Source organism: Hydra vulgaris, chromosome 01 (genome assembly GCF_038396675.1).
Source record: "Hydra vulgaris chromosome 01, alternate assembly HydraT2T_AEP".
NCBI lineage: Eukaryota > Metazoa > Cnidaria > Hydrozoa > Anthoathecata > Hydridae > Hydra > Hydra vulgaris.
Window position 1 is genome coordinate 47,012,069 of NC_088920.1, and position 27,410 is coordinate 47,039,478.

The 27,410-nt window shown below is 28.4% G+C and overlaps 2 protein-coding genes across 5 annotated transcripts in view; one reads left to right on the forward strand and one right to left on the reverse strand.

Moving 5' to 3' along the window:
* Window positions 1-27,410, forward strand: part of LOC100208931 (intermembrane lipid transfer protein VPS13D) — a 241,165-nt gene that overhangs the window by 34,954 nt on the left and 178,801 nt on the right. The gene's annotated exons all lie outside the window — the stretch shown is intronic.
* Window positions 37-26,767, reverse strand: LOC100197387 (uncharacterized). Of its 2 annotated transcripts, XM_065788383.1 has the most exons (10): window positions 26,361-26,767; window positions 25,935-26,162; window positions 25,169-25,417; window positions 24,537-24,709; window positions 9,269-9,389; window positions 6,725-6,961; window positions 2,422-2,780; window positions 1,285-1,356; window positions 1,120-1,170; window positions 37-666 (listed from the first exon to the last, which is right to left on the reverse strand). In XM_065788383.1, exons 1-10 carry the CDS (start codon window positions 26,465-26,467, stop codon window positions 395-397), a joined length of 1,869 nt encoding a protein of 622 aa, XP_065644455.1. In that variant the 5' UTR covers window positions 26,468-26,767; the 3' UTR covers window positions 37-394. The 2 variants fall into 2 exon arrangements, with proteins under 2 accessions (XP_065644455.1, XP_065644456.1); XM_065788384.1 differs by lacking the exon at window positions 6,725-6,961 and having other exon boundaries at window positions 26,361-26,628.

A 27,410-nucleotide genomic window follows, 5' to 3' on the forward strand; every position in this document is an offset into this window, starting at 1 on the left:
TGTTTTTAAGCATAAACATAGGTTTGAAAACTAAGGTTTGTTAATTTAGATTCGTCGTATTCAAAATTCGAATAATAAAAAATATTACACGATCATACAATTTTTCTGCACGAATTCACAATAACTATTTACAATATTGACAATTTGTTGAGTTAAGAAGTACACTTTGCGAAGTGGTATTTACTAAGTACTGCGTTAATCAGAAATAACTCGCGATGTAGTAAAAGGGAAAAACTTAATTACCCATATATTTTGTTGCGATCTTTTCTTTCCATAAAGAAAAACACCCATCTTAATGTTTTGATTCGCTCGGAATGCTTTTTCATTTTACCTTGATATATTGATACCATTTAATAAACTTTCTGTATAATTGTAACACAAAACCATAAGAGAGCTAAAACTGTTTAAGATTGTTTATTGAAGGTAAAGGTTGTTTGACGGTTTGTACATTATTACTAACGTCGTTGTTTAAAGTCGATAAAGATTGAATGTTTTGTATTAAAAAACCGTCTTGACCAGTAATTTCTGCAGGTTTAAGCATGCGTTGATATTGCTGCTGCGTCAGCAAAACTAAAGTTTGCTGTAGTTGAACAATTAAAGCGTCTTTTTGTCTCGTTGATTGATTTAACTCATTTCGTAAATCTCTCAACTCTTCTCGCATAGCATCTATAAAAAAAAATTATTATTTAAAATTTAAAAACACATCTAAAACAAGCCAGTAGTGTTCAATTGAAGCGTTCGAGTCAATAGTGTTACCACGTGTTTAACAGTTTTATTGTTTTTAATGCGTTATTTTTTTAATTTGTCATGAAGAATAAACCATTAACTTTTTTTTTGAATAATAAAAAAAAAATACTAATATATAGGAAAAAAGACAAACAAAAACTATATATATATATACATATATATATATATACATATATATATATATACATATATATATATATACATATATATATATATACATATATATATATATATACATATATATATATATACATATATATATATATATATATATATATATATATATATATATATATATATATATATATATATATATATATATATATATATATAACAAACAAATAGTTACAATAAAAAACAGCTGTATATTACCTACGAGACTTGTCAGCTTGTCTACCTTATCTTCTAACCTCGATGTCTCAGCTTTATATAAAAATAATTTAAACTGTTAATATTTTGAAAAATTTTCAGTTAACGATTAAAAATTACTAAGCGATACAAAAAATTGTTACTAAACTATAGAAAAATAATTCTTACCTAAAACGCTCATACTATTCTCGTTGCTTTGTTGTGTTACATTGCTGATGTCATGGTGATCTTCAATAGATCCTGAAAAATAAACGGCTTATAAACAAAATCAAGTTTTTTAGTAAATTTGTTGCATATGATCTATATTATTATCTTGAAGTACTTTAAAAGTATTAGAAGACAGTAATAATGATCTGTAACTACGAGTACAGTTTTTTCTGAACTATATTGAAATTTAGTAGTTGACAGTTACAAAACTGTTAACCTCATAAATTTATTTAAAAAGAAATGCAAAAGCTTTTTAAAATAGATAAAATTTTTCTACTCTGCAAACTTTGTTTTCATTAATACATTAATGGAAACAAAGTGTGCAGTATAGAAAATTTATTTATCAATTTCATTAATGTCATCTTTATGTAAAACGTTTTCAGGTGTTTAAGGTGTTGCTTCTTAATCATCTAGGATTTTCTTGATTTAAAAAAATATTCAATTAAAACTTTCAAGTTTTAAAATTTCAACTTTGTAGCTGATAAACTATTACCTTATTATTTGATGTTTAACTATTATCTTATTATTAGATGCAATATCATGATCAACTATTTTGAGCCAAATAAGAAAACAAAATACTAGTACCAAGAAAATAATCATAAAAAAAGAATTAAAAAAATATGTTGAGCCCACGTAAAAAATATCGTGGTTTGTGAATAACCAAACTGCTATACTAGTATTGCTAAATTACTACCAAATTATTTTATTTCAAACAAATAATTTTATTTAATGAGAATAACTCATTACAATAAAAGCAAAAGTTTTTTATTAGATGCAATATCATGATCAACTATTTTGAGCCAAATAAGAAAACAAAATACTATTACCAAGAAAATAATCATAAAAAAAGAATTAAGAAAATATGTTGAGCACACGTAAAAAATATTGTGGTTTGTGAATAACCAAACTGCTATACTAGTATTGCTAAATTACTACCAAATTATTTTATTTCAAACAAATAATTTTATTTAATGAGCATGACTCATTACAATAAAAGCAAAAGTTTTTATTGAAAAGAAATTCGGTTTTTAAAAACAAAAATTTGATGAGGCTTATTTAAAATGTAATTTGATTAACAAAACAATAAAAGAAAAAAACCTTGTCGAGTGTCATCACCAAGTTTAACCACTTGTCGAGAATCAACTGCAAATTTAACATCAGTGTATGATTCTTCATCACAATCATCCACCTCACTTACATTGACTTCACTAAAATTTCCCTGAAAATCTTCAGCATCAAAAACCGGAAAGTCAACATGCTTGTCTGTGCGTAACCGAACTCCATAGATAAGCTGACCATCATGTGATTTTTTAATACTAACTCTAGGAAAAGCTCGTCGAAGAAGATCGATGCACTTTCTTCGATTGTGGCATTGGACACCTTCTTTAATATACTGAAGTAGAGTGGCAGCCTTCTCAAAGTAGTCCATTGAAGCTGGCATTAAAACCTGCTGTAACCTAAAAATATACATAACACATTTGTTTTAACAACTTCAAATTTCTTAAAAGGAAATATAATAGAGGAGATTTTTCTCTATTTATGATAATAAGTGCATGGGTGGAGCTATTTATTAAATAAAATCATATTTTTAAATTCATTTCTAGAGATATATTTGAAGATACTACTTTCTCAACTACCAATATCCAAATGGATTATGTATCGATTAGAATGCAAAATACTGTTGTTTTATTATTACAATCCTGAAAAAAATGTAACGCATGTATTTTGAACCATAAGTTAGTTATTAGCAACAGAAGAAAACAGTTAATAATGGTATTAAAGGAGACCCTACTGATGCCAGGTCAGGTTATCCTGCTACTGGCAACATGTAACCCAGTACAACCTGCTTTATGTCCTGTTGCCTTGTAGGATACACATTTTTAGGCAAAGGCCTAAAAAAGTGTATCCTACAAGGCAACAGGACATCTTCTGTTGAGTCTTATCTCTTGCAAAGTTCACCAGACCTACTTGCTCTTTGTGAGACTAATTTGAGTTCAGCTGTCTCATCTTGTGACCTTTTTGTGATGGTTATCTTCCTTTAATTCGTAAAGATTCCAATAGTCACATGCTTAGCCTGGGCATTTAGATTCATAAGAATTCACCCATCTGTCAGAAAACTAGGTTTGAATACACAGACTATTCTTTATTTAGCACCACTTCACTCTATTGCCTTTCTCTTTGTTTTATATCGCTCTCCTTCATCTCAAGACTGAACTCTTTTCGATGTTATTTCAGATCAAATTGACCAAGCCCTCTCTCTTTATCCATCAGCCAATACCATTGTTGTTGGTGACTTTAATGCTCATCACACTGAATGGCTTGGCTTTAGTGTCTGCGACTCTGCTGGCATTAAAGCCCTCAACTTTTGCCTTTCTCAATCTCTAACTCAAATAGTCAACTTTCCAACTCGCTTTCCAGACAACCCAAATCATTTACATTTTCTACTTGACCTATGTCTTGTTTCTGATCCTAGTCAGTGCTCAGTTTCTCCGCATTCACCCTTAGGTGATTTTGATCACAGTTTGATCTCTCTAAAACTATTATCTCATTCTTCTTCATCATCAGAATCCCCCTATCATCGTAACTCTTACAACTACCTTTGACTGGGACTCTTTCCATGATTTTCTTCGTGATGGCTCTTGGGTAGAAATTTTTTGTTTTCCTGCTAACAAATGTGCTAACATAACTTCGTGGATTCAGGCTGGCATGCAATCTTTTATTCCCTCTTGACAATTCCAAATTAGGCCTCACTCTTCTCCATGGTTTTCCTCAAATTGTGCTGCTGCAATTTCCAATTGAAATCGTTACTTCCATATCTATCAGCAAAACAATTCTCCAGAAAACAGACGTCTGTTTACTATTGCTGGAAATAATTGTAAAAAGGTTTTGTCCAACGCCAAAGGTCATGAAACCTCATATTTTCAAAAATTCTGGAGAGCAATCTGACTCGTCTTACTACCGTCCCATTAGTCTTCTTCCTATCATAAGCAAGGTTTTAGAATCTTTAATTAACACTTAATGTCTCATCTTGAAACTAATAACTTACTATCTGATCATCAATATGGATTTTGATCTTCTCGTTCTACAGCTGATTTGCTAACAGTAATAACCAATAGGTTTCATTGTGCATTAGATAAAGGTGGAGAGGTTAAGGCCATCGCTCTTGACATTTCAAAAGCTTTTGATAAAGTTTTGCATGCTGGTCTTCTCCATAAGCTTTCTTCTTATGGTGTATCGGGCAACATCTTTAAGATTATTGAATCCCTCCTTTCCAATCGCAGTATAAAAGTTGTCCTCAATGGACAGCATTCTTCTTCTTATTCTGTAACTTCAGGGGTTCCTCAAAGTTCAATCCTTGACCCTATACTCTTTTTAATTTACATTAACGATCTTCCAGATATTCTCACATCTAAGGTGGCATTGTTTGCTGATGATACAACCATTTATTCTTGTCGTGATAAGAAGCCAACAGTCTCTGATTGCTTGGAGGGGGCATTTGAGCTTAAAAAGGATCTCACTTCTGCTACGGCATGGGGCTCACAGTGGCTGGTGAACTTTAATTCAGATAAAACTCAACTTTTTTCAGCCAATCGTTATCGCAATAATTTAGATCTTCCTATATTTATGAACGGTGATGTACTCGATGAGTCATCTACCCTTTATCTTCTAGGATTAACTCTTACTTATCAAATCCATTGCAAAAAGCATCTGCTAAGGTTGCATCTCTTTATCGAGCTCGACACTTTCTTACTCCTAATTCTATTCTTTATCTTTATAAATCTCAAACCCAGCCTTGTATGGAATGTTGTTGCCATATCTGGGGCGGATCTTCTAATGATGTCCTTTCTCTTTTAGACAAGGTGCAAAAACTCATTGTAAACATAGTTGGACCTGCTCTTGCAGCCAACCTCCAACCATTATCACATCGTCATAATGTTGTTTCTCTTTCACTTTTCTACAAACTCTATAATGGGCACTGCTCTAAAGAGCTAGCGTCTCTTGTGCCATCTACTAAAATTTATTCTTGTGTTACTTGTCATTCAATTAAGTCTCATCCTTTTTCTGTGACTGTTCCTAAGTGCTCCAAAACTTTTATGCGTCTATTTTTTTCCTTGAACATCAGTTCTTTGGAATTTGCTTCCTTCATCTTGCTTTCCTGATTCATATAATTTGCAATCTTTCAAGTCGTCTGTCAATTGTTATCTTGCTCTACAAACTTCATCTTTTCTCTTCAAGTAACTTCCAACTCTTACAGTGGTGGCTTGCAGCTTTGTTGGAAGCGAAGATGTAAAAAAAAGTAGGCAATTAAGTAACAACAAGACTTAAAGTTTTAAAAGGCATAAAGAATCAGGATGATGGAAGAATGGTTGGAAAAGTAGAACTTTTTCAGTGCAGTGAAAAAAGTAAAAGATTTTCAGTGAAGCAGTAGAATATGTAAGGGTGATATAAAAACAATGCAGGCAGTGAATTTTGAAAAATTGTAAACTAAAGTGTTTGAATAAAAGAGTACCTTTTGTAACTACAGAAAAATTACTAACTTTGTTGTAATTATAAATGCTGTAATTATAAAAACTTTTAAATGTTGTAGTTATAAAGCTAAAAGTGATAGAATTTATTTTTCTGTTCAAGTTTCTGTAAATAGTTTGTATCAGTAAAACGACACTTAAATGGCATTCATCATAGGTGGATTTTTGAGCTGTTTAATTTTATAAAAAAAGGTGTGTAAAAAAGTTCACTAGTAAATTTAATATCAATAAATATATAACATTAATTAATAAAATTATATTTAAAAAGTATACAAAAGAAAAAACACTATTACATAAAATATAACTATATAAAAATAAGGTATATTTAAACCTTTGGGTAAAATAAGGGATGCAGAGTACCAAGACCTATTTCATGCAGAAATTCATTTGTCACAAAGCAAATGTGACCAAACAAGTAAAAACACTTTTGTCAAAAGTATAATTAAAATAAAAAAAGATAAAAATAAAAAAAAAAAAGAAATATTATAAACAAAAATAAACAAAAAATTTAAATAACTTATTTTTCTTATAATTTTTCAAAACTCCTAGATAACTTGGCTAGTAAAAACCTGCTTGTGTCACACAGTCATATCAATCACGACAATGCTGCTTTACATGACAACCTAATTTTGTTAAAAATAATGCATATAAGTCTTGGACTCAAAATTAAATTTATTTTAAACAACTTGGTTGCTTAAAAATGTTTTTCAATAGCCTTTTTTTTTCTTTTTTTTTTGCAATTTTAGATTTAAAGTTTTTTTAAAAATAAGAGGTGAGAGGATTGGGTTAAAAATAATTTGGAATTTCAAAATGGATAAAAGCTCAAAATAGTTTGACAAGCACTGCACTATCAATAACTTGCGATAATATTTTACCATTCAACTGACTTTTCCAACCAGAAATCTTTGGGCTTGTATGGATCTAATATTTCAACGCCAATAACATAGCCGATGCCACCTCTTTTGCGATAGCGTACTGTGGGAAATGCCTTTCTGAGTTGCTTAAGCGCTGCTTTCTCTGTTGTATGCTCTCCATTCATTTTTGTTAACATTGAAGAAATATCATAAATTTTTTCACGATGAAGCAAACTAAGTTTTAGCACTTTTCGCAACCTTCAAAATAAAGAAAAAAAACAACTGCTAAATATTAAAATCACATATATAGTTAAGAGAATTCTGGACATTTTAAAACGAGGGGTTTTGAATTTGCCCATCTACTTTTTCCAATAAATGTGTACCCTGGTTTTACTCATACCTTCAATAACTCCCTTTCCTCATCACCCTTTTTTTCCACTCTCCTTTTATTTCTAAAATACTTAGTTGCCATTGTTTCAAAATGTTTATTAAATTACAACTGTTGCAACATCAATTTATAAAAGAATTATTAAGAATTAGTATATCTCTATAATTTCTATAAGCTTTAAGAAAAAGATACTTAAATGAACGTTTAATACTTGGTTTTCTTGTTAATTATAAATTATAATCTTATTTTGGTTGCAACATTTTTTAAAAAATTACTATATTTCTAAATTATCCAAAGTTTATGAAAAAAATCAAGTAAATAATGCATGAATCTTTATCATAAAACAAAGAGAAGGCATGCAACAACAACTACAAGAAATAAAAATAAACACTGCACACACTCATTTTATAAATAAACTCTTTAATATAAATTGAATATTAATCCCAGAAAATGTTAAACATTTTTCTTTTTTTATATAACATTATTTCTCTATAAAATATTCTGCACTTGAAAATAATTATATTAAATATATAAGTTTAAAAAAATGAAAATAAATAAAAAAACTTAAAAAAAACTGATATCCAATCCTAAGTTACAAGTACGTTTACACAATTGCCAAAAATATTATAATTTAATTTCTGTAACTTCAAAACTGTAAATTTCAGAATAAAAATCCAATTTAATTAAAATTTTTAGATTGTGTTTAACATACTTTGAAAATTAATTTAACCAAAAAATGAAAAATTTATTAGTCAAGTGTAGAAATGATAACAAAGTTAGTGATAAAACTATTATACTTCTTTCTCATATTTTCTCAGAACTTTGCATTTTATGAATATTATTTTTAAATTACGCATAATTTGTAATACTGTGTTTAAGTTTTGCTAATTATAATTTTCAGTATTAATATGGTTGTGACAAATATAGAATGACAAACTTTAGAACTTATTAAGAACAGTATTTCATATAGATTTCAGGCAAAAAATGATTAAAACATTTTCTTTGAAACATCTATTACTTTAAATGATTACATTTTTAAATGATTACTTTAAATGATTACATTTTAATCTAATACTAGCTAAAAAACAGAACAGATTTAAAAACAGTTTTTAAATCTGTTCCTGCTAAGCTCTAACATTTCTCACAAATTAAACAAAAATTGATGTGTCATTTTTAAAGCTTGTGGAGCTTGCAATCCTTTCACTAGGTTTTTGCAATCCTTTCACTGCATTAGGTAAACCTTCAATACAGGAATGGGATTCGGATCTGAATTCAAATATAAATGCTCTTAGGTTCCACTTATATTTAAATGGTACCAAAATTGGAGCCTAATCTTCAAAAATCTGTTTGTCAAAGAAATTAAAAAATCAAGGTATTAGAACTTGATCTCAAAATCAAAAAAAATCTCAAACAAATAATCTTTTTTTTTTTTAAATTTGCTTTAATGCAGAATAATCAAAGAATCTTTACAATTAGATGTCAACATAAAATTACCAATTACATTATCAAGCATACATTACAGCTGAAATTTAACACAAACAAATGTCGGAACATTGTCACAAAAATATATAATATACACATTTTATATAAATCAGTAACACACCGAAGTAATGATGTAGTTGAGCTCTTGCTAAGCGAGCGAGACTTAACTACATGAGTGAGCGAGACTCAACTACATGAGCGAGCGAGACTCAACTATATGAGCGAGCAAGACTCAACTACATGAGTGAGTGAGATTCAACTACATGAGCGAGCGAGACTCAACTACATCTATAGTAGTTCCATTTTATGTCATGCAGAAAATCTGTTTTGCTAAACTATAAAAACACAGAGAAATAAGAAATACTTATGAGAAAAATTCTGCCAAGGAAGGCATGCAATAGAAACAGATTAAAACTAACGAGAATTCTAGTGCACTCAACTTGTCTTTACACACAATAGCCATGTTTGTATTTTTAAACCATATGGTTGTTGTAACAATTCGGATCCTAAATCCGGTTCTGCCTAAATAATGACTAGATCCATTCCCTTGTGCTTGAGCAAGTTATAAATTTAAATTATATGATCAAATATATGATTTTTTTGTTGCTATTTTGTGTTATTTTATTTTATAAATTTAACTAGTAGTTGAACAACAGCAATTTTTTGATAAGTTGATTAAATACAATTTTATATACCATGTAACAACTTTTCTTTCTTCTTCTGATATAATTGGTCTTTCTACTGGATCTTTTGATCGTTGCATTGGATACAATGCAGCAACTGCCTCCCTTGTGACATTGTTTGAAAATGATACACCTAAACACAGTAACAATTAGATTATTAAAAAAGTATAATTAAAAAAAATTATTGTTTAATCTTTTTTATTATTAAACTATAGACTTCGTGTTGAATAATTTAATATTTATAAAAAATAAAAACAAAACTGTTTTTCGATGTAAAATTAATTTAAAATAATTAAATATTTTACAATTAGCAATGCAAATAAGTATCTAAAAGCAAGTAATGCTTTTTAGCAAGAGGTACAAGTTCAATCCCCTGCACGTCTCTGATAGGAACATGCTTAACTTGTTTCTGCTTGCACCATTATCTACTTTATATAAAGGATACAACTTCCTATATAATTTTTGCACTTTAATTCTTTGAAAGTGCACTTTTATTTTGATAAAATGACTGAAAAAACAGAAGAAACAAAAAATATATATAAATAATATATAAAAATATATATAAAATATATATAAAAAATATATAAAAATATATATAAATATTTTTTGATGTTTTTTTTTTTATTGGAATTTGTCTTTTTTTTATCTTTAAACCCAAACCCAAAAAAATGTACTGAAAATTCACAGCTTCCTAATTAAGTATGATGTCAGCTTTTGTGTTCAATACTTTTTAGTACAATAGTCATAATTTAAATTATTCAGGAGATTTTGTATATACATATATAAATGAGTCATTTCTATATGTAATCATTCTGACCATATAAACCTTTGAAATTGCCATTTTTACTTTACAAGCAGTCTGCAATAAATAAATGATAATTAAGAATATTTCTAAAATACACATGTGTTTTTGAGATATTGTCATTTGAAATAATGTTAAGTTTATTTTATATCATTATCTTGAGCCTACTATAAAAAAAAAATTACACTATGATTTTTTATTTAATCTATATGATACTGCTGAACTTAGTAGTAGATTAGTAGTGCCCTTTCGAGCGTGTTTGACACAGAACTCTTGGCAGCCATTGCAACCAAGGTAATGGCGAGAAAGAGTCGCAGCACTTTGTTTTATAAGAAAATGTGAATAAAAGTGTATGCAAATATCTAATGTACGTAAACTTCAAATTATGTGATGTTAAAACATATTTAAACATATATCAAGTCATACAGTTTGACTTTTACTTGAAAATTGCATTAAATCAACCTCTCCTTAATTTTTGATCTACAGCATTAATTTTCGTTAAAAAAATTTTTAATATAATCTTAGAACTTCAATTGTCAACGTGCCAACATGACTGAGTGGTTAGCGCGCTGAGATTCTGAACAAAAAAGCTGTGGTTCAAGTCCAACTACCAGCAACTTTTATTTTTTTAGATTTTTTAAAATACAAAATACTTGTAAAGTTTTAGAAAGATTATATACAAACATATCTAACGATATTATACACTTTAAAAAATAAAAAGATTTTTAAAAACGCTAAAAATTCTAAAAACATTAAAAAACAGGAGGATATTTGTTGTGTATGTGTCATGATTGAGATGTTGTTTTAATTTTACATTTCAAGTTTTTTTACAACTAAGTTGAGTTAGTGCAAGAGAAATGAGTATACAACATGTTTATATATTGAATATAAAATCTATAGAACTATAAAGTTGTTTTGTTTTACATAACAAATATTAAATAACAAATATTAAAAAATAAAGCAAGCTGAGGATTTGAATTTGCCGCACTGCGACCTTAACTTTTTTAAAACAGTAAGGGGGTTTAAAAAGTATGTTTTATATAAGAACATAATTGAAAATTCTAATTTTATACTAAAATTAAACCATTTTATTAAATTAATTACTTTTAAAAATAATTAAAAGTTAAAGATACTTAATATTGATACAATAAAGAAATTTAGAGTTTTCCAGCTATTTTACCATGCCCCCATTAAACATTCTAAACATTCTAAAGATAACCATCAAATTAGTATTATACTCCTTCATTTATTGGATTTATATACTTTTTGAGTGATCCCTAATCTAAACTTTTAAATAAGGGATTGTCCATAAATTATGCAACGCTAAATTTCACTAATGAACAAAACAAAAAAGATCAAAATTTTCCGTCGCAGAGTCGTATGTTGAATAAAAAATCAAAATAGTTCATCAAGTTTAATGAAAATCCGCACCTAAAAGAACTGAAGATCTCCTTCAAATAGATTTGCTCACTTATAATCTTCTCACTGAAGACTCTTCAGAATAGTATTGTTTCAACTGTATATCTAAAAACATGCCATTTGGTCTACTTACTAATAATGAGCTCTTAACAACATTATCATGCATAACTGTATCATCAAATTTTCTTGTATCTCCAATTTATTCAAGAAACATACTTAAAGAACTTAATATAACCTCTGGTTCTGCTACAAATTTTAAATTCTATGATGTTATTGACTTTAATAAAGCTATCAAACCTAATTCAGATCTATATCTTCACCTTAACATTGCATCACTTCCCTATCACATTGATGACCTGTGGAGTTTTATCAGCACAATAAATATCATACCTATGGCAATAGGGATTACTGAATCCAACTTATACCTTAATGATACCAATATAACAGACATAACTATTAATGGATTCAATATTGAGCATTACCTCACTGAGGTCAAAAAAGTTGATTAAATAATGTAGTTCGTCATGACTTAAAGATTTACTTACCAAAATTACTTGAGTTTGTATTTGTTGAAATCATTAAGCTCCACAAAATAAATGTCCTAATTGGTTGTATATATAATCACCCATCAATGAATCAAAATGAATTCAATACAACATTCTTAACTCCACTTCTTGAAAAGTTGAGCAAAGAACAAAAATTGATCTTTTTAATGGGTGATTTCAATGCAGATCTACTGAGCTATACTGAATCTAATCCTATTTCCAACTACCTTGATACTTTATGTTCTTACTCGTTTAATCTTTCCATAATTCTACCTACTCGTATAACAGCTAAATCTCAAACACTCATTGATAATATTTATGAACTTCTACTCTTCGGATCATCTCTCAGGTAACTTAACTATTTCTATCTCGGATCACACGGCACAATTTGTCTGTGTTCCTGGCACATCCAGCCAACCAAATAAAGTTAAAATTTTTAGACAATGTCTAAAAAAATTTGACCCTAACGAATTTATTTTAGAAATTTCTAAAATCGACTGGAAGCTTATGATTAAAAACAATGACAATATTAATGAATCCATCAATTCATTTTTAAAATCATTTAATAGGGTTTTAGACCAATGTGCCCCTTATAAAACTTTGACTAAAAATCAAATCAAACTTAAATCTAAACCTTGAATCTTAAAGACTTACTTAAATCTATTTCTGTAAAAAACAAATTTACAAGATGTAAAAAATTTGCAAGATGTAAAAACATTAATACTATAAATGAACTTTTCACAAAATTTAAGTTCTATAGAAATAAAATTTGCAACTTATTAAAAAGTAATAACACTAAGATCACAAGATGAGACAGCTGAACTCAAACTAGTCTCGCAAAGAGCAAGTAGGTCTGGTGAACTTTGCAAGAGATAAGACTCAACAGAAGAAAAAATACTTCAAAGACCACGAATATTAGTGAATGATAGGTTTAAAGAACTTGTTGATGATGATGGTTTTTTGTGTTTCTTGTTACTTAGTTTTTGGTACTTTATTCATTTTTAAATTTGTTAAAGATCTTGACTCAAAGCATAGATTTTACTCACTACACTGTTTAATAGCCCAAGCAATTGCCTCATTACTATTAATAAACCCTAAGCCATAACAAAGGGCTCCAAATGTGGCCTTGGCAATGCACGCCAAAAGTACAAACAGGGACAACATCCATGCGCAACATGGCACTGTTTTTCAGCTGTTGATGGAATCAGCCTCTCTAAGAACTACCACAAAGTTCGGGAAACCTGACTACCAGCCAGCCTCAGAACCATAAAACTGAGTTTTAGAGCTGTACCCTCATTAGGAGATAATAGAATGAGTTGCCTAGTCATAAAAACAGAGACACAAGCAAAACCCATGCATTGAGTCAAGAAGATCCAGCATTCAACATCCTAAACTGGAAACAATGTATTAAAAATACATCTGCGCCAGCCTAATAGATGAAGAACGAGTGCGAGGCTGATCAACAGATAGAATCTGTTTACCCTATAAGTCTTTGCCTAGGAAGCCTTCTACAAGACAGTGGCCGGATGCGTTTAACATCTGCCCAAGATGAGTATTTTTATAGACACCATCTCTAGCCTTTATTCCACCAAGAGCCCCAAGGCAGGGGGTGTTTTAAGTCAGAGTTGGCATCTCCTACCTTTTGCCTAAAAAGACGTAACCTACAAGGCAGCAGGACATGAAGAAGATTGTACTGGGTTACATGTTACCAGTAGCTGGATAACCTGACCTGACATTGGATAGTCATTGGACAAGTGATAACCAGGATATTGGACAAGTGATAACCAGAATAACCTGACCTGACATTGGATAGACATTGGACAAGTGATAAAAGTTATGGACCTAACAGCATACCTACATTTTTTCTTAAACTTACCTCTCACATAATCTCCAAACCTCTTAGCATTATAATAAATAATTCTTTTAAAAGTGGCAAATTCCCTGAAGTTTTTAAAGTAGTTAAAGTCATTCTAATTTATAAAATAGGCTCCTTGCTAGAATTTTTTAATTATCAACCCATTTCCCTTCTTTCCAACCTAAGCTAACTTTTTGAGAAGGCTATGCATAACAGGCTATACAAATTTCTAGAAAAATTTAAATGCTTGTACCAGCATCAATATGGATTTTGAAGCAAACATTCCACAACCCTCACACTTATTGAAATTACTGAGAAGATTAGAAGAGCTCTAGATAATAAGCACTTAGCATGTGGGATGTTTATAGATTTGCAAAAAGCTTTTGATACTGTGGACCACTCCATCCTTCTCACAAAATTGAATCAGAGGCATCCCACTAAAATAGTTTACTTCATATGGTACTAAATCTGATATACAGAATTGCTCAAATGGTGTACCACAAGGTTCAGTTTAAGGACCACTTCTTTTTATTAATGACTTGAATACTTTTTTTAAATTTGCAACTGCTTACCATTTTGCTGATGATACTAACATGCTACTGGTTGACAAATCACTTAAAAAAATCAACAAATATATTAATCATGATCTTGGAAATCTTGTTCAGTGGCTTCGTTCTAATAAACTTTCTCTCAATTCTAAAAAAACAGAGCTGATCATCTTTAAATTTAATCTGGCACCAATTAGTAAGCATTTTAATTTCAGACTAAGCGGACAAAAGATTTGTCCTTTAAACTCTGTTAAATATCTTGGGATTAAAATTGATTATAATCTTTCTTTTCAAGGCCATCTGAATGACTTAGCTATAAAACTCAGCAGATCTAATGGAATGCTAGCCAAAGTCTGCCATTATGTAAATCTAGAAACTCTGTTAAATATATATCATGCTATTTTTGGGTCCCATCTAAGATACGCATGTCAAGTATGGGGACAATCTCATAAACAAATTATTTTAAGGTTGTCTTATCTCCAAAATAAAGCCTTGAGAATAATATATTTTCAGTATAATAACTTTAAATCTAATGTGCTATACATAATCTCCAATATATTAAAATTAAGCAACCTTGTGGTATTCTTTAACTGCCAATTTGTCTGGAATTATTATTAAAAAAACCTTCCCCTATCATTCAACAATTTCTTTACAAGTACAAATTGCCACTATCCTCTTTGTTCCATCAGTAGCTTAAACTTAGTTGTTCCAAAACACCACTCTGCTAAATATGGAAATAAATCCATTAAATATCAATGTATTAACTCATGAAACAAACTACCTCCTGATCTAAAATCTCTTAATTCAATCTCTGAATTCAAAATCAAGCTGTTTAAACAAATGCAAATCAGTATTGAAATTCTTTATTATATATATATCAATTTGCGATCCTTCAGTTTTTAATTTGATATTTTTAACATTTTGAAATTCTCTACTTATCCATCTACATCTAATTTCCTTGGTCTATCTACCATTTTTAAACCTTATTAGATTTTTTATTTTAATATTATTAATATTAGTAGCAATATTTTGGTATTCTTTATTTATCTATCTATTTATCTCTCTTTATTCAACTATTCTTTACTTTGTACTAAATCTTTGTTGTTGCTGTATTGTTTACTAAAATTTTGTTGTTGTTGTTATTGTCTTTATTTATTAAAGTCTTCTTTTATTATAATTGTTATCATTTTGTTAATATTATTATTATTATTATTATTACTATTATTATAATTATTATTTATCAGTTATTATTACTATTTTCATCATTGACTATAACATTATGTTGTATATTCAGGTATTTACTTTATATTAGTACTTGTACTATTGTAAATTTCTTTGAAATGTTATCACTTATTTTGAAATAGATTTGATTTAATTTGATATAATAAATCTATAAAAATGAGAAGAATTTTGAATTTTATTTTAACAATTAGAAAATTTTTTGCTATGCAATTATTTTTTTGCTATAATTATTATAGATATATACTATAATAAAAATTTTGCTATAAATATTGCTTTAAGCACAGCAAGATTGAAAAATATTCAAAATTTATTAGGGGAAGTCTTTAATCCCCCAAAACTACACTGATGACAGCGCACTAAACCACTGAGCTATCAATGATATGCATTTAGGAGAAAAACAAACTTAATTATAAATCTCTTATAAGCTCTAGGTATGCTGAAATGGTGCACATGTTAATTTTTTTGCTCTTAAAGCAACTTTTTTTAGTGAATTATTTTACATAAAAATATTGAAGTAAATAAATCATAGGTAAAGAAATGATCGATGTGGAATAGATAAGTATAGAAATGGTAGATTTGGTAACGACCCATATTTATGGGTCCGGAAAGCTAGGATATATATAAGGAAAAAGTATAAAAAAGTATAGAAAAGGTCAGTGCGGAATAGACTTACAAAGACCCATATTTTTACGGGTCAGATCAGCTAGTAATCAAATAATCCATTCAAAAATAACATCAGCATTTTAAAAGACATTAAAATGCTTTTAAAATTTTTTTAATATTTTTAAAATATAATATTATTTAGTGACTAGTTTAGGAAACAGTCATTGGTTTTATTGAACATTTATTTTACAATAAATTACAATATTTTACGTTTTAAAAATATGGAAATAAACTTGTCAACTTCTTGTTGAAAAACAACAACTTGTTGCTATTTGTTGGACCAGATGATCAGCAAGTAAAATGTTTGCCATCTGCTTCAAATAATGAAAATGGTTTGTCTACTGGTAAGACTAGGATTAAATGATATGCATTATTGTTATATTGCTATGTTGTTTCATAAAAGCTTGAACAAGAATAACATTAGCACATAATAGTCAGATAATATTGACAAGGTAATATCTGCATACTTCTGATTATAAAAAATTATATTTACCAAAATCTTGAATTTTTGACCTGAATCAGAACAATGAATCACAAATTGATATGCTGCTAAAGCTTTTTGTATATTATTATATTATAATTATATTTGTAGATTAAATACTTACTGATGATGTATTTGTTGATAAAATTGTCTGAGCTTCCAGTATCTAATAATGCAGAAAGATTTTGCCCATGTATTTCCATCTTCCCAATTGCAGTTAAAAGGCAATTAAGAGCCTCAATATTTATAATTGCTAATATATCTTCGGATTCAGTAGTACCTAATAATCTATTCAATTTACACACTTTAAAAAAATGTCCTTGTTTTTTAGGTTTGTGCCAAACAACATTCTCAGCAGAACAAGCATTACACAGATGGCGATTATTTCCACAGATGTCGATTATTTCCACAGAAGTAACACAGTTGGGGGAGAAGTTTGTAGATTATTATAATATTTTCTTGCATTACGCATTGGATTGATTTGAGGTACATTAGACTGATAGTAGGGTGGTTCAGAAATTAAAATGATTTCATACCATAGAGGCAAGTGCATTTTTATGTTCCTTTTGCTTCGTAAAAACACCACAAAAAATTTGAAGAGCATCGGACAATATTTTGAACTGCCTCATCTACCTCAAAATTTCAGCATTTTAAGTAATTTTTAAGAATATTGCAAAAAATAAAAAAAATTTTAACATAAAAAATATGCAACAAATTTTATATCTTTACAGTAAATTAAAAGGAAGTTTTATTTCAATACTTTTCCATAAACTGTTCAGTTTTCACTGTTTGGTCTATGTGTTCAGTTAACAGTTCAGTTACAACAAACATTTGAAAGTAACATCGATTTCTTTGAATTGGGAAATCTTTGCCGGTGACTTAGCACCATTTGAAACAAATATTGTTGCAAGAGCAATTCCTCTTTCTGCACTATCATTGACAATTTTTAGTGCTTTAACGGTTTTCTTTGCGGCCTGATAATTCGGAATATCTGACCACTTCTCAACATCAGAAAAGAAATGTCTAACGGTAAGGCATCAAAAAAGAAACATGAAGATGGTCCAATGAAATACTCCAGAGGTTTTGCACTCAGATCTTCAGTGTATGATCGACATCAAGTTCTTGATTGTCTGCAATCTGATCTTACAATTTTGCTACCATAAGTTTTTTTGCCATAACAGGCTCCAGATCGGAAAACAGATCAAGTGGCGCTAGTTCTTCTCCAAGATACCATAAATGGCGACCCACTGCTTTTAACACAGATAACTTGTTAAGATAACTTTTGATGTTGAACTGTACTTTGTTAATACTTTCATGAGATTTAAATTGTTGAATGGAGCATTGCATGAGTATGAGCAAGTTATACATGCTTTTACATAGATAAGAGCAACAAACAAACCAAATTCCAAGCACCCTGAACTTGTATGTTTGGTGAGCTTAAATTGAGTTTGAAATAAGAAAATCTTTAAAACATAAATTATTTTAGACATCCACCTCTCGTGGTGAAAAGCACCAAGAACTCGAAACCGTATGCCTCGAGATGAAATACCTTCAAGAAAGATCAAAGTAAGTTCCAAAAGTTCACTATAATCTTCTCTGGGCAAATTTCCTACCTTTCCATAAAATCAACTACCTCTCTCTTCAATTCTTTAAGTTCTTCATTTAAACGATGACCGGTGCAAGCTGTATATGTTTCTTGGTCTATGTTTGGCCAATATTCCTGAAATCAACGAATCAGCAACACATTTGGACCTGAAGATGGACCAAAAACTGTCTTGAAGACATCGCCAAACAGAACTTCATGCACATGATGGCAACATGCCAACCAGAGCAGATGTGTGTCGAAAGAAATTGCAACTATTTGATTTTGCAATTTCCAATCAGAAATGGCAACCATTGTTGCAATTGCTATAAGCTCACCAACTCTTTGAGTCACTTTAGGAATTGCCAAAAGTTTTTTTGTTCCTAAACCTGAAACTAGAATCACCTGACAATCAAATTTTTCGAGCGTACCTGAAATTGCTGGCAAAAGTTTTTCGTCAATATGAATAACCAAAGGTCCCTCCGAACTAAGGGCTGCCTTAATGTTAGCATAATGTTGAAAACGATGCTTCATTCGGCTTCTTCTAATGCTACTACAAGGTATTGGTAGTTTTGATAAATCACCGTCACCATACATTTGGATGACTGCTGTTAAGATATATGCTGCTTTGCTGTCACTTACATTTGTACGATCAAGTGTAGAAGTAATAACATCTAAAGCAGATACCTTTGCATGTTTAGAAATTGGTGAAGATTTCTCCTGACAATGTTCCTCAACAAAATTGTTATGCTGTTGAACCATATAGTCTTCATCGTTAGATATAGCATTGTTTGCTTCGCTTGAATTATCTGATGATGACAATAATTCTTTGGATTTTCCCATTCTCTCCTCTTCTTTGATACCACGTTGAACTTCCTTTTGCATTCTTGATTCTTTACTTTCTTCTTTTTTTTGCCAAAATTCTATCTACAGCTCTCATGGCATATTTTCTTTCTCAACCCTTGAAATTAGAAAAAAATGAGGTCGACAAGTTATTGCCGACCTTAATCTTTTAGAGGTTGGCATCAGGTCAGCAAAAAAAATTGATACAAAGGTCTTTCCATAAAACAGAAACAAGGTTGGCAATTTTTTGCCGACCTCAAACACTTTTAGGTCAGCAATTAGGTTGACATTCTGAATGCTGACCCTAATTCCGAGGGTTGCTTTCTGAACGTTGGTCTGCAAGAAATATTTGACCTTCTATTTTTATCAGCTTTAATGCATTGCGGTGAGTAATATCGAAAAGACAATTTACTGAGTTCAAAAAATCTTCTTCTTTTACCTGCTGTGCTGGCCCACCACGACTCTTGTTCTTTGAAATATTTCTGTATCTTTCCAATAAAGCTTCAGTTTTACGAACAATACTTCTTTGTTCAGCAGTTAGTGTTCTAGCTTTGGCCCTGATTTCACACAACTGCCGGACTACAGTTTTTATGGCATCTTTTAGGGTTTGACTGTTATTTTTATGATAGAAAAATATATTCTTAAAACTTTTAAACTTGTGGGCAAAACTCTGCCACTAAAATGTGGTTCTGGTTCCCCAATCAAATGTGTAAGCTTTTGATCTTTTTCAGCCATTATTGCTGTCTGCCAACCACCACTTGGTTTACATTAGTTCTATAAACTAATCTTTGGTAAATATAAGTAAGTAAATAAAAAATGTTTTGCATTATTTCATTCATTTTAATTTGTTTTAACATTGCTGTCTGCAGTCAAGATTCCACCATTTTGTTTGTTTTGTTTTTATTTGTGATCAATGCGATCTTTGGTAACTAATAAGTAAGTAAATAAATACAAATTCTTTGCAGGTAATAATAGTAATTATTAATTAGCTCTTGGAAATAGGTAAAAAAGTAAATATTTTAAAAATCAAGCCCGAAAATGAAAAATCTGCAAACTTTAGGTCCTATGAGGCAGTTCTAAATATTTTCTGATTTCAATAATATTTCATAGTTTTGTTTTATAGGTCAAAAGGAACATAAATATCAAAGTGTCTCTGTAATTGGTTGACTTAAATTTTTTGTCTACAGAAGCTGAACCACCCTACTGATAATGTTTAGATTATTTTCTAATGAGGGTGCTTGATGAAATGCAGATGTTAGTGTGAAGGTCTTTTTTTCTAGTAGTCGCTGGCATATCACACTTAAATTTCGACTAGTGATAAATGCATCTCTGATTCAACAATTCAATAGATTCAACGCAGTAAATATTAGATGTTACTGCTTTAAATTGCAATCTCTTGCTAGATTTCGAAAAGCTTATATGAATTTATCTAATGCTTGCAGATTTGTTGTTTGCGTGTTGATAACTGATGTTGCATGAATATTTCATTTTTTAGTTTAACAACAATGTAAACTTTGATTGAATTTTCAAAAGTCAACATATCGGATATGTATTTATAAATAATTGGCAATACAAAGTTTATTAATATTCTCAATTTTTCATCAGATATAGATTCTGATTATAAAAAGAAGTTTTAAATCAGGGAATCCATTCTATGCTTGATGTTGAAAAATATGGATTTGCATCAAATTTTTTAGGATGAAAATAGTTTTCTATAAGAATAATAAACCAAAACTTTGAAGGAAAAAAATATATATTCATTTTTAAATAGAAATACATATATCATAGTTAAATTGAGATAATAACACATCTTAATTACTAAGGTTTTATCAATCATATATCACTTAAATTAATACAATAGAAAATAAAAATTAACAACACAACAATTCTCAAGAAAGATATATAGTCATTAAGTTATTACTCATAGTAATCAACTCTTATCACCATGCAAATGTTTTATTAATTATTAAAACTATCATGGTGTATAAATAATAACTTGCACTAGAATCACGCACATGAAAAGATATAAAAATATTTTGAAGTGTTCAAGTATTTCGTTCAAACTTCATAAATTAAAAACAAGTTTTTCACTTTGAAACATTAGTGGTGCATTGCAAATAATTCATCAGGTACTCGCAATGTATGCGTATGCATACATCACCAATAATAACATCACCATAAAAAAAAAAGTTAAAATTATTTTATGGCTTTAACTGTTTGTTCTCAAAAAATACTGAGTATATGCTGCCTTAAGGTGACTTATGCTGGTATTCAAGTATTCAAAATTTGTTTAGAGCAAGAATTTATTATATAATTATTCAATCCATGGCAGAGTACTGATTGTGCATTCCTACTGTTACAATTATTGCCAAAAGAATTCAGTAAGCTCTTATGTGATAGCATAGATAAGCAAAAAAACAAGGCAGATACTTGAAAAACTGTAAAAAAAATCTTAACCAAAACAAATGCTTATATTTGGAAGAAATTTTCTTCCAAATATAAGCATTTGTTTGGGTTAAGACTATCAATATATTTATCATCATCATCTTCTCCATCAGTAACTTTAAACCTCATCCAGGATAAGGTTCAAAGTTACCACTCGAGCAAAAGTCAATGTTTACTTTTTACAATTGTAGGTTGTTTTACAGAAAATATTTCTTAAACAAAAATTTTTGGTTACTCTTCAAAAGATGTTGACACACAAGGGTTTCTTAACAAAATTCAAGAAGATAAAACTAGATATATTAAAGAAAATCTACCTGATGTACCACGCATAAAATACTTTTCCAGCTGATGATGATGGATTTTTTTTTAGTATATAATTTGATCAGGTATTAGAATGAAAAATCACAAGTCTAGCTTTTTAAAATAATGATGTAAAATTAAATTTAGAAATTTTAGTTAAAAAGCTTCTGTTTTAGCTTCAAACACCAATAAATTACAAGTCAATATTAAATGTAATATTAACATCTCAAACCATTATAATGATAATATATTTTAAATTTGCTTTTTTGTTTCTTAAGATAATATCTTCCCCATTTGAAATTTAATGCCACCACACAAAAAAGCACTTACAAGATAATCATTTTTGAACCTGCGCGATTTAAAAAAAGTTGTTTTTTTCTGCTATTTAAATTAAAATAAAATAGTGAAAAGAATGCTTTGAATAAATACATCTAGTATTTATTTAGAGTATTCTTTTCGCTAATTTATTTAAAAAAAAATTATATATATAAAATAATTAAACAAAAAAAACTGGTTAAAAAAGAAAAATTTTTTTCATGAAAGTTAAACAAATAAACAAAAAAGTTTTGTTGCAATTTAAAACAAAACACTTTTAGTTTTTTGGCAAGCACTTTTTTATGTGCTCACCAAAGTTTTTGCAGAATTTTTTTGGCAAGCACTTTTTTATGTGCTCACCAAAGTTTTTGCAGACGTGTGGGCAAGAGCAAAATAGCTTGAGCACAAAAGTGCTGAATAAACTGAGAAGACTGATATATATATATATATATATATATATATATATATATATATATATATATATATACATATATATATAGGGGTCGAAATATTGAACTTTTTTTTTACGAGACCATTTGTCTGATAAAGACACAAAGTTTGCCAGACATGTCCGATAAATATTGAAAAATAACGATCGAACAATAGTCCTGACCACGCTTAAAATATTTTGTTTTTACAACTTGACCACGCAATTTGTTTTGACAGCTTTAGGCATTTCAAAATGCGCTCAAAATAAATAGAAAATTTCTAAGATAAATTATTTATCAAAAATCTTAAAGAAAAAGAAAAAATTTAAGCTCAAAAAACTAAAATTTGAAAAAGAATATATATTTATATTACTATTTTTAAAAACTACTATACTATGCAAAATGCTTTGTAAATTATTAAATACATAAATTATTATGTAAATATATTAAATACATAAATGTAATTATTAAATACATAAAATATGTAATAAAAATGCATAATAAAAATACAAAATTATTAAATACATAAAATTACTATGTAAATATATTAAATACATAATTTATTAAGTTTACTTATTAAATAAAGTTTAGTATTAAATTTAGTAACAAATTAGTTATAATGTTTACAATAAACACACTTTATTTAAATTACCAAAGTATATTACACGTAATTACATTTATATAAATATATATTTTTTTTTAAATCTTGTCAAACTTTTTCTTGGTATATCTTTATAAACACTTTTAAAAGCAAACACTTTTATTGCAAAAACTAACGTTACGTAACAACTCAATTTTAATAGTGTAATAAAAAGTACTGGTTTCTATAAGCTTTAAAATAACTATTTCGTTTAAATAAATTGTTATAAAATAAATTTAAAAGCTAAAATATTTTTTTTTAATTTATAAAAACCGTAAAAACTGTAAGAAAATTAAAATAAATAATAAATTTAAATTAATAACTAATTGCAACATTTTAATATAAATGATAAAAAATTGAACTACTTAATTCAAAAAAATTTAATGCTTTGGCGTATTTTAAAAAATAAACTCAAAAAAATGATGTATTTTATTAACGTAGCTGTGTGTTCAACTTCAATTTTGTTTTAGTTAAAAAATAAAAAATTCAAAAAATAAAGTTTATATATAATATTGAATTTATTAATGATTAGAAAATAAATGCATATAAAATATGTCAAACAAAATGACCGCTAGTTGTCATTTTTTATCGGACAAATGCCAGACAATGTTCAATGTCCGGTGCTTATTTCGAGCCCTGTATATATATATATATATATATATATATATATATATATATATATATATATATATATATATATATATATATATATATATATATATATATATAAATGTGTATATATATAAATGTGTATATATATATATATATATATATATATATATATATATATATATATATTTAAAAATTTCAGATGGAATGACTCTTTAAATAATTATTAAAATTATTTTTGTACATAATGGAAGAATAATAAATAATTATTTTCAAATATTTTGCTTTTTCTCGGAATATTAGATTGGATAGCTACAACCAAATTAAATTGATTATATATAATAAATTTTATAATACTAATATTTAAATGATATCAAAGCATAGAATACCTTAATATTATAAATCAATTTAGTTTAAATTTCAAAATAATCTTAGAGTTATTTAGTTTATTTGGCAATGAATGATGCTTAAGTATATAATCATAATACTCAATGCTAATATTGAACATAATTATACAGACTTCTATTCGAAACTCATATATCTAATAAAAAATAATAACTTACCAAGATAATAGTCAATTCTGTTGATTGTTTTACGAATAATATTAGGGAAGACACTTTTAATTGCTGTAATATATTGGTGATGAGATTCTTTGCCAACATAATTTGCAATAGCAGCATACACCACTGAGCATTGCTCCTTAGTTCCAATTTTTAAAAACATGTTTTGTCTTAGCCTAAACATTTCAACAAAAGTTATGAAAACATAAATGATAAAAATAAAAGAAAGTACAAAAGTTAAAATAGAAAAATAAGCAGGGGTGCAGAGTCTCACAAATTTTTTGAGATTCAGTAGCTTCGTGTATTTCTAAATTCTATTAGCTTGTGAGACTGTCCAGGAAAAAAAAAATTTTCTTAAATTATAAAAACCAAAACTCTCTACTGAAAATTAATGTTTTATTTATTTTTTATCAAATTTACCTCCCCAAGGCTACATAAGGAGCCACTTCAGCTGAAGAAGCTACTTCTTTTTTTTTTTAATTGCTCCTTTTCCAGTTTTTTAAAATGTTATTAGGCTCATTTTTATTATTTTGGAATAACAATCTGTAGTTTAAACTTGTTGTTTAAAATAAGATTTCTAAACCATAAACTCTGCTACCCTCGTTAAAACATTAGCAGTTCTAAACAATCAATACCATTTACTTGCTGCATGTAACCATGCATTTATTCTTTTGTCTTCTTGAGTTAACTCTTGTTCTGGCAAGCATATACCGCACCACCACCGAAGCCTGTCTGACCTTCGCATATAAATTTTGGGAAAAGCTTTGCGAAGAAAATAACCCAGAGAATTCGTTTTAAAACCTCCAGATTCTTTTCTAGCAATTTCTATTAATGTTTGCGTTGAAACTCTTCCAAATTGATCTTCTTGAAATCTGTTTTTAAGCCTTAAACATAGATAATAAATTATATGCAAAAATAGATAATATTTTATCGTAAAAATTACTTACTTATTTATTAAACTTAAAAATAACTTTAGCAACTTTTATAATAATCATACATAAATGTTTTGAAAAATTCTAGCTTAACTCAGATTGTATTTATTTGAATAATTGAGAATTTGTAAAGGACACACAGGTCCATATTGTTAAACACTAACAACATGCCTAAAATAAGTTATGTAACAACATGCATTGATATAATAAAAACAAAAAATTTTAAATCAGGCATGTTATTTTAATTTTTTTATCCCTAATGCATAAAACTATCTTAAATTCTTATTTTAGATGTTCGTAGATTTAATAGTAATTATAACTTAATAAAAATAGAAATATTGCAAATTTAAATACTAAATTTAATAAATATAACTTTATAGTACTTGCATAATATTGTTGCATAAAATAAATGATTGATAATAACTAAGACTTATAAAATAATTTGCTTAGTTAACCCAACATTTTATACCATGTAATAATTCTTTCTTCTTCTGACTGACTATTGATAAAACTGATACCCAAATAATAAATTTCTTCTTTGTCATTACTCTGCTGCGCTTGAAGGTCAGGAAATGCCTCCACAAGACAGTGGTGAACTGATGATGCATCATAATCAGGAAAAGAATTTTTTACTAACTCGACAATACAGCTTAAACTTTCACTAGAATGTTCTCTTAATTCAAAGTTTTCACGCAAACTAAAAGTATAATATGAAAAAAAAATACTTTTTCTTTTGTTTTACAATCATCATACATCCTGCTCTGATTTTTGTACGAGCAAACAACGTTATGATGCATTTATGTGTACATAGATAAAAAAAAAGTTTTAAAATGCACTTTAATAATTATTTAAGCTTTTTGATTTATGAAAAATATGCAGCTACATATCATTTTACCTTTGAACTACAAGACCATCCATTTTATTCATTTCTGCATCTTTTACTTTGTTTACTAGCGGTATATCTTTTTCTGTTTCGATTACAACGTTACTTAATGAGGCCATTTCTTTAAACTTAAATTATACCAAAAAATTTATTAATTTAACAAGGCTAAAATACTTTTATTCATAATTTTTTAAGAATTGTCTAATAAAGAACTTTTGCGCTTTTCTTTTACTTCGAGTACGGTGCATAATCATGAAAAAGTAACCATAAAAACTCGGCCGATTTGAGGAATATTCTTTCGAGTCAGTCAAAAACGCGCCAGAGAACTCAACATTTTGTAAAACAAGAATATTTTGAAACACTTATTTAAACGCAAAAAATATGCCATGTTAAAGCTATCATAATAACAAGAAATCTCCATATTAAATTCTATTTTCACAACGGTATTCTTTGAGAAGATAAAATATGTTCTTGGAGTAATTAATTGAAAAGATTAAATTCATTTAATTTCAGTATTTTTCAGAACTTTCAAAAGTTCTGAACTTTCAAAAATTTCCACCATAGAGTTTTACTCGGTTAAGTCTTAAACCTCTGTCTTGAAAACAGTTGAAACAGAGTGTAAACTAAAACCAGTTGAAAATCTGTTTCAACTGGTTTCAAGACTTCTGAGACTTTCAAGACTTCTGAGATTGAAGGACTTTTGCTCCTACTCTTGCGGAAGAAAGACGTGTTATTTAATAGCGAGAAATTTTTACAAAAAAATGGATATTACAATGAAAAACACCGAAAAAATGATTTCAAGTAAGCTTGAGGAACACAAAAAAAGTATACTCAAAGAAACGGAACGTTTATTTGAGTATACTTTTTTTGTGTTCCTCAAGCTTACTTGAAATCATTAGTTCGGTGTTTTTCATTGTAATATGGTACATGTCGGAAAAAATATCACAAATAAAGAAATACTATGACAAAGAAATCAATTCATGATACAAAAAAATCCATAGATCTAGAAAACCGATCGAGAAGAAACAACTAAAGAATAGATGAACTACAAGAAACACCAGG

What these genes read in the sequence shown, in the direction of transcription:
- LOC100197387 (XM_065788383.1), bottom strand. Translation starts at nt 26,467, where the DNA reads ATGGCCTCATTAAGTAACGTTGTAATCGAAACAGAAAAAGATATACCG. An exon ending in GAAAGAAAAGTTGTTACATG is followed by an intron (nt 6,962 to 9,268) that starts GTATATAAAATT and finishes TTTATTTTGAAG; the next exon opens with GTTGCGAAAAGTGCTAAAAC. An exon ending in GAATAGTATGAGCGTTTTAG is followed by an intron (nt 1,171 to 1,284) that starts GTAAGAATTATT and finishes TTTTATATAAAG; the next exon opens with CTGAGACATCGAGGTTAGAA.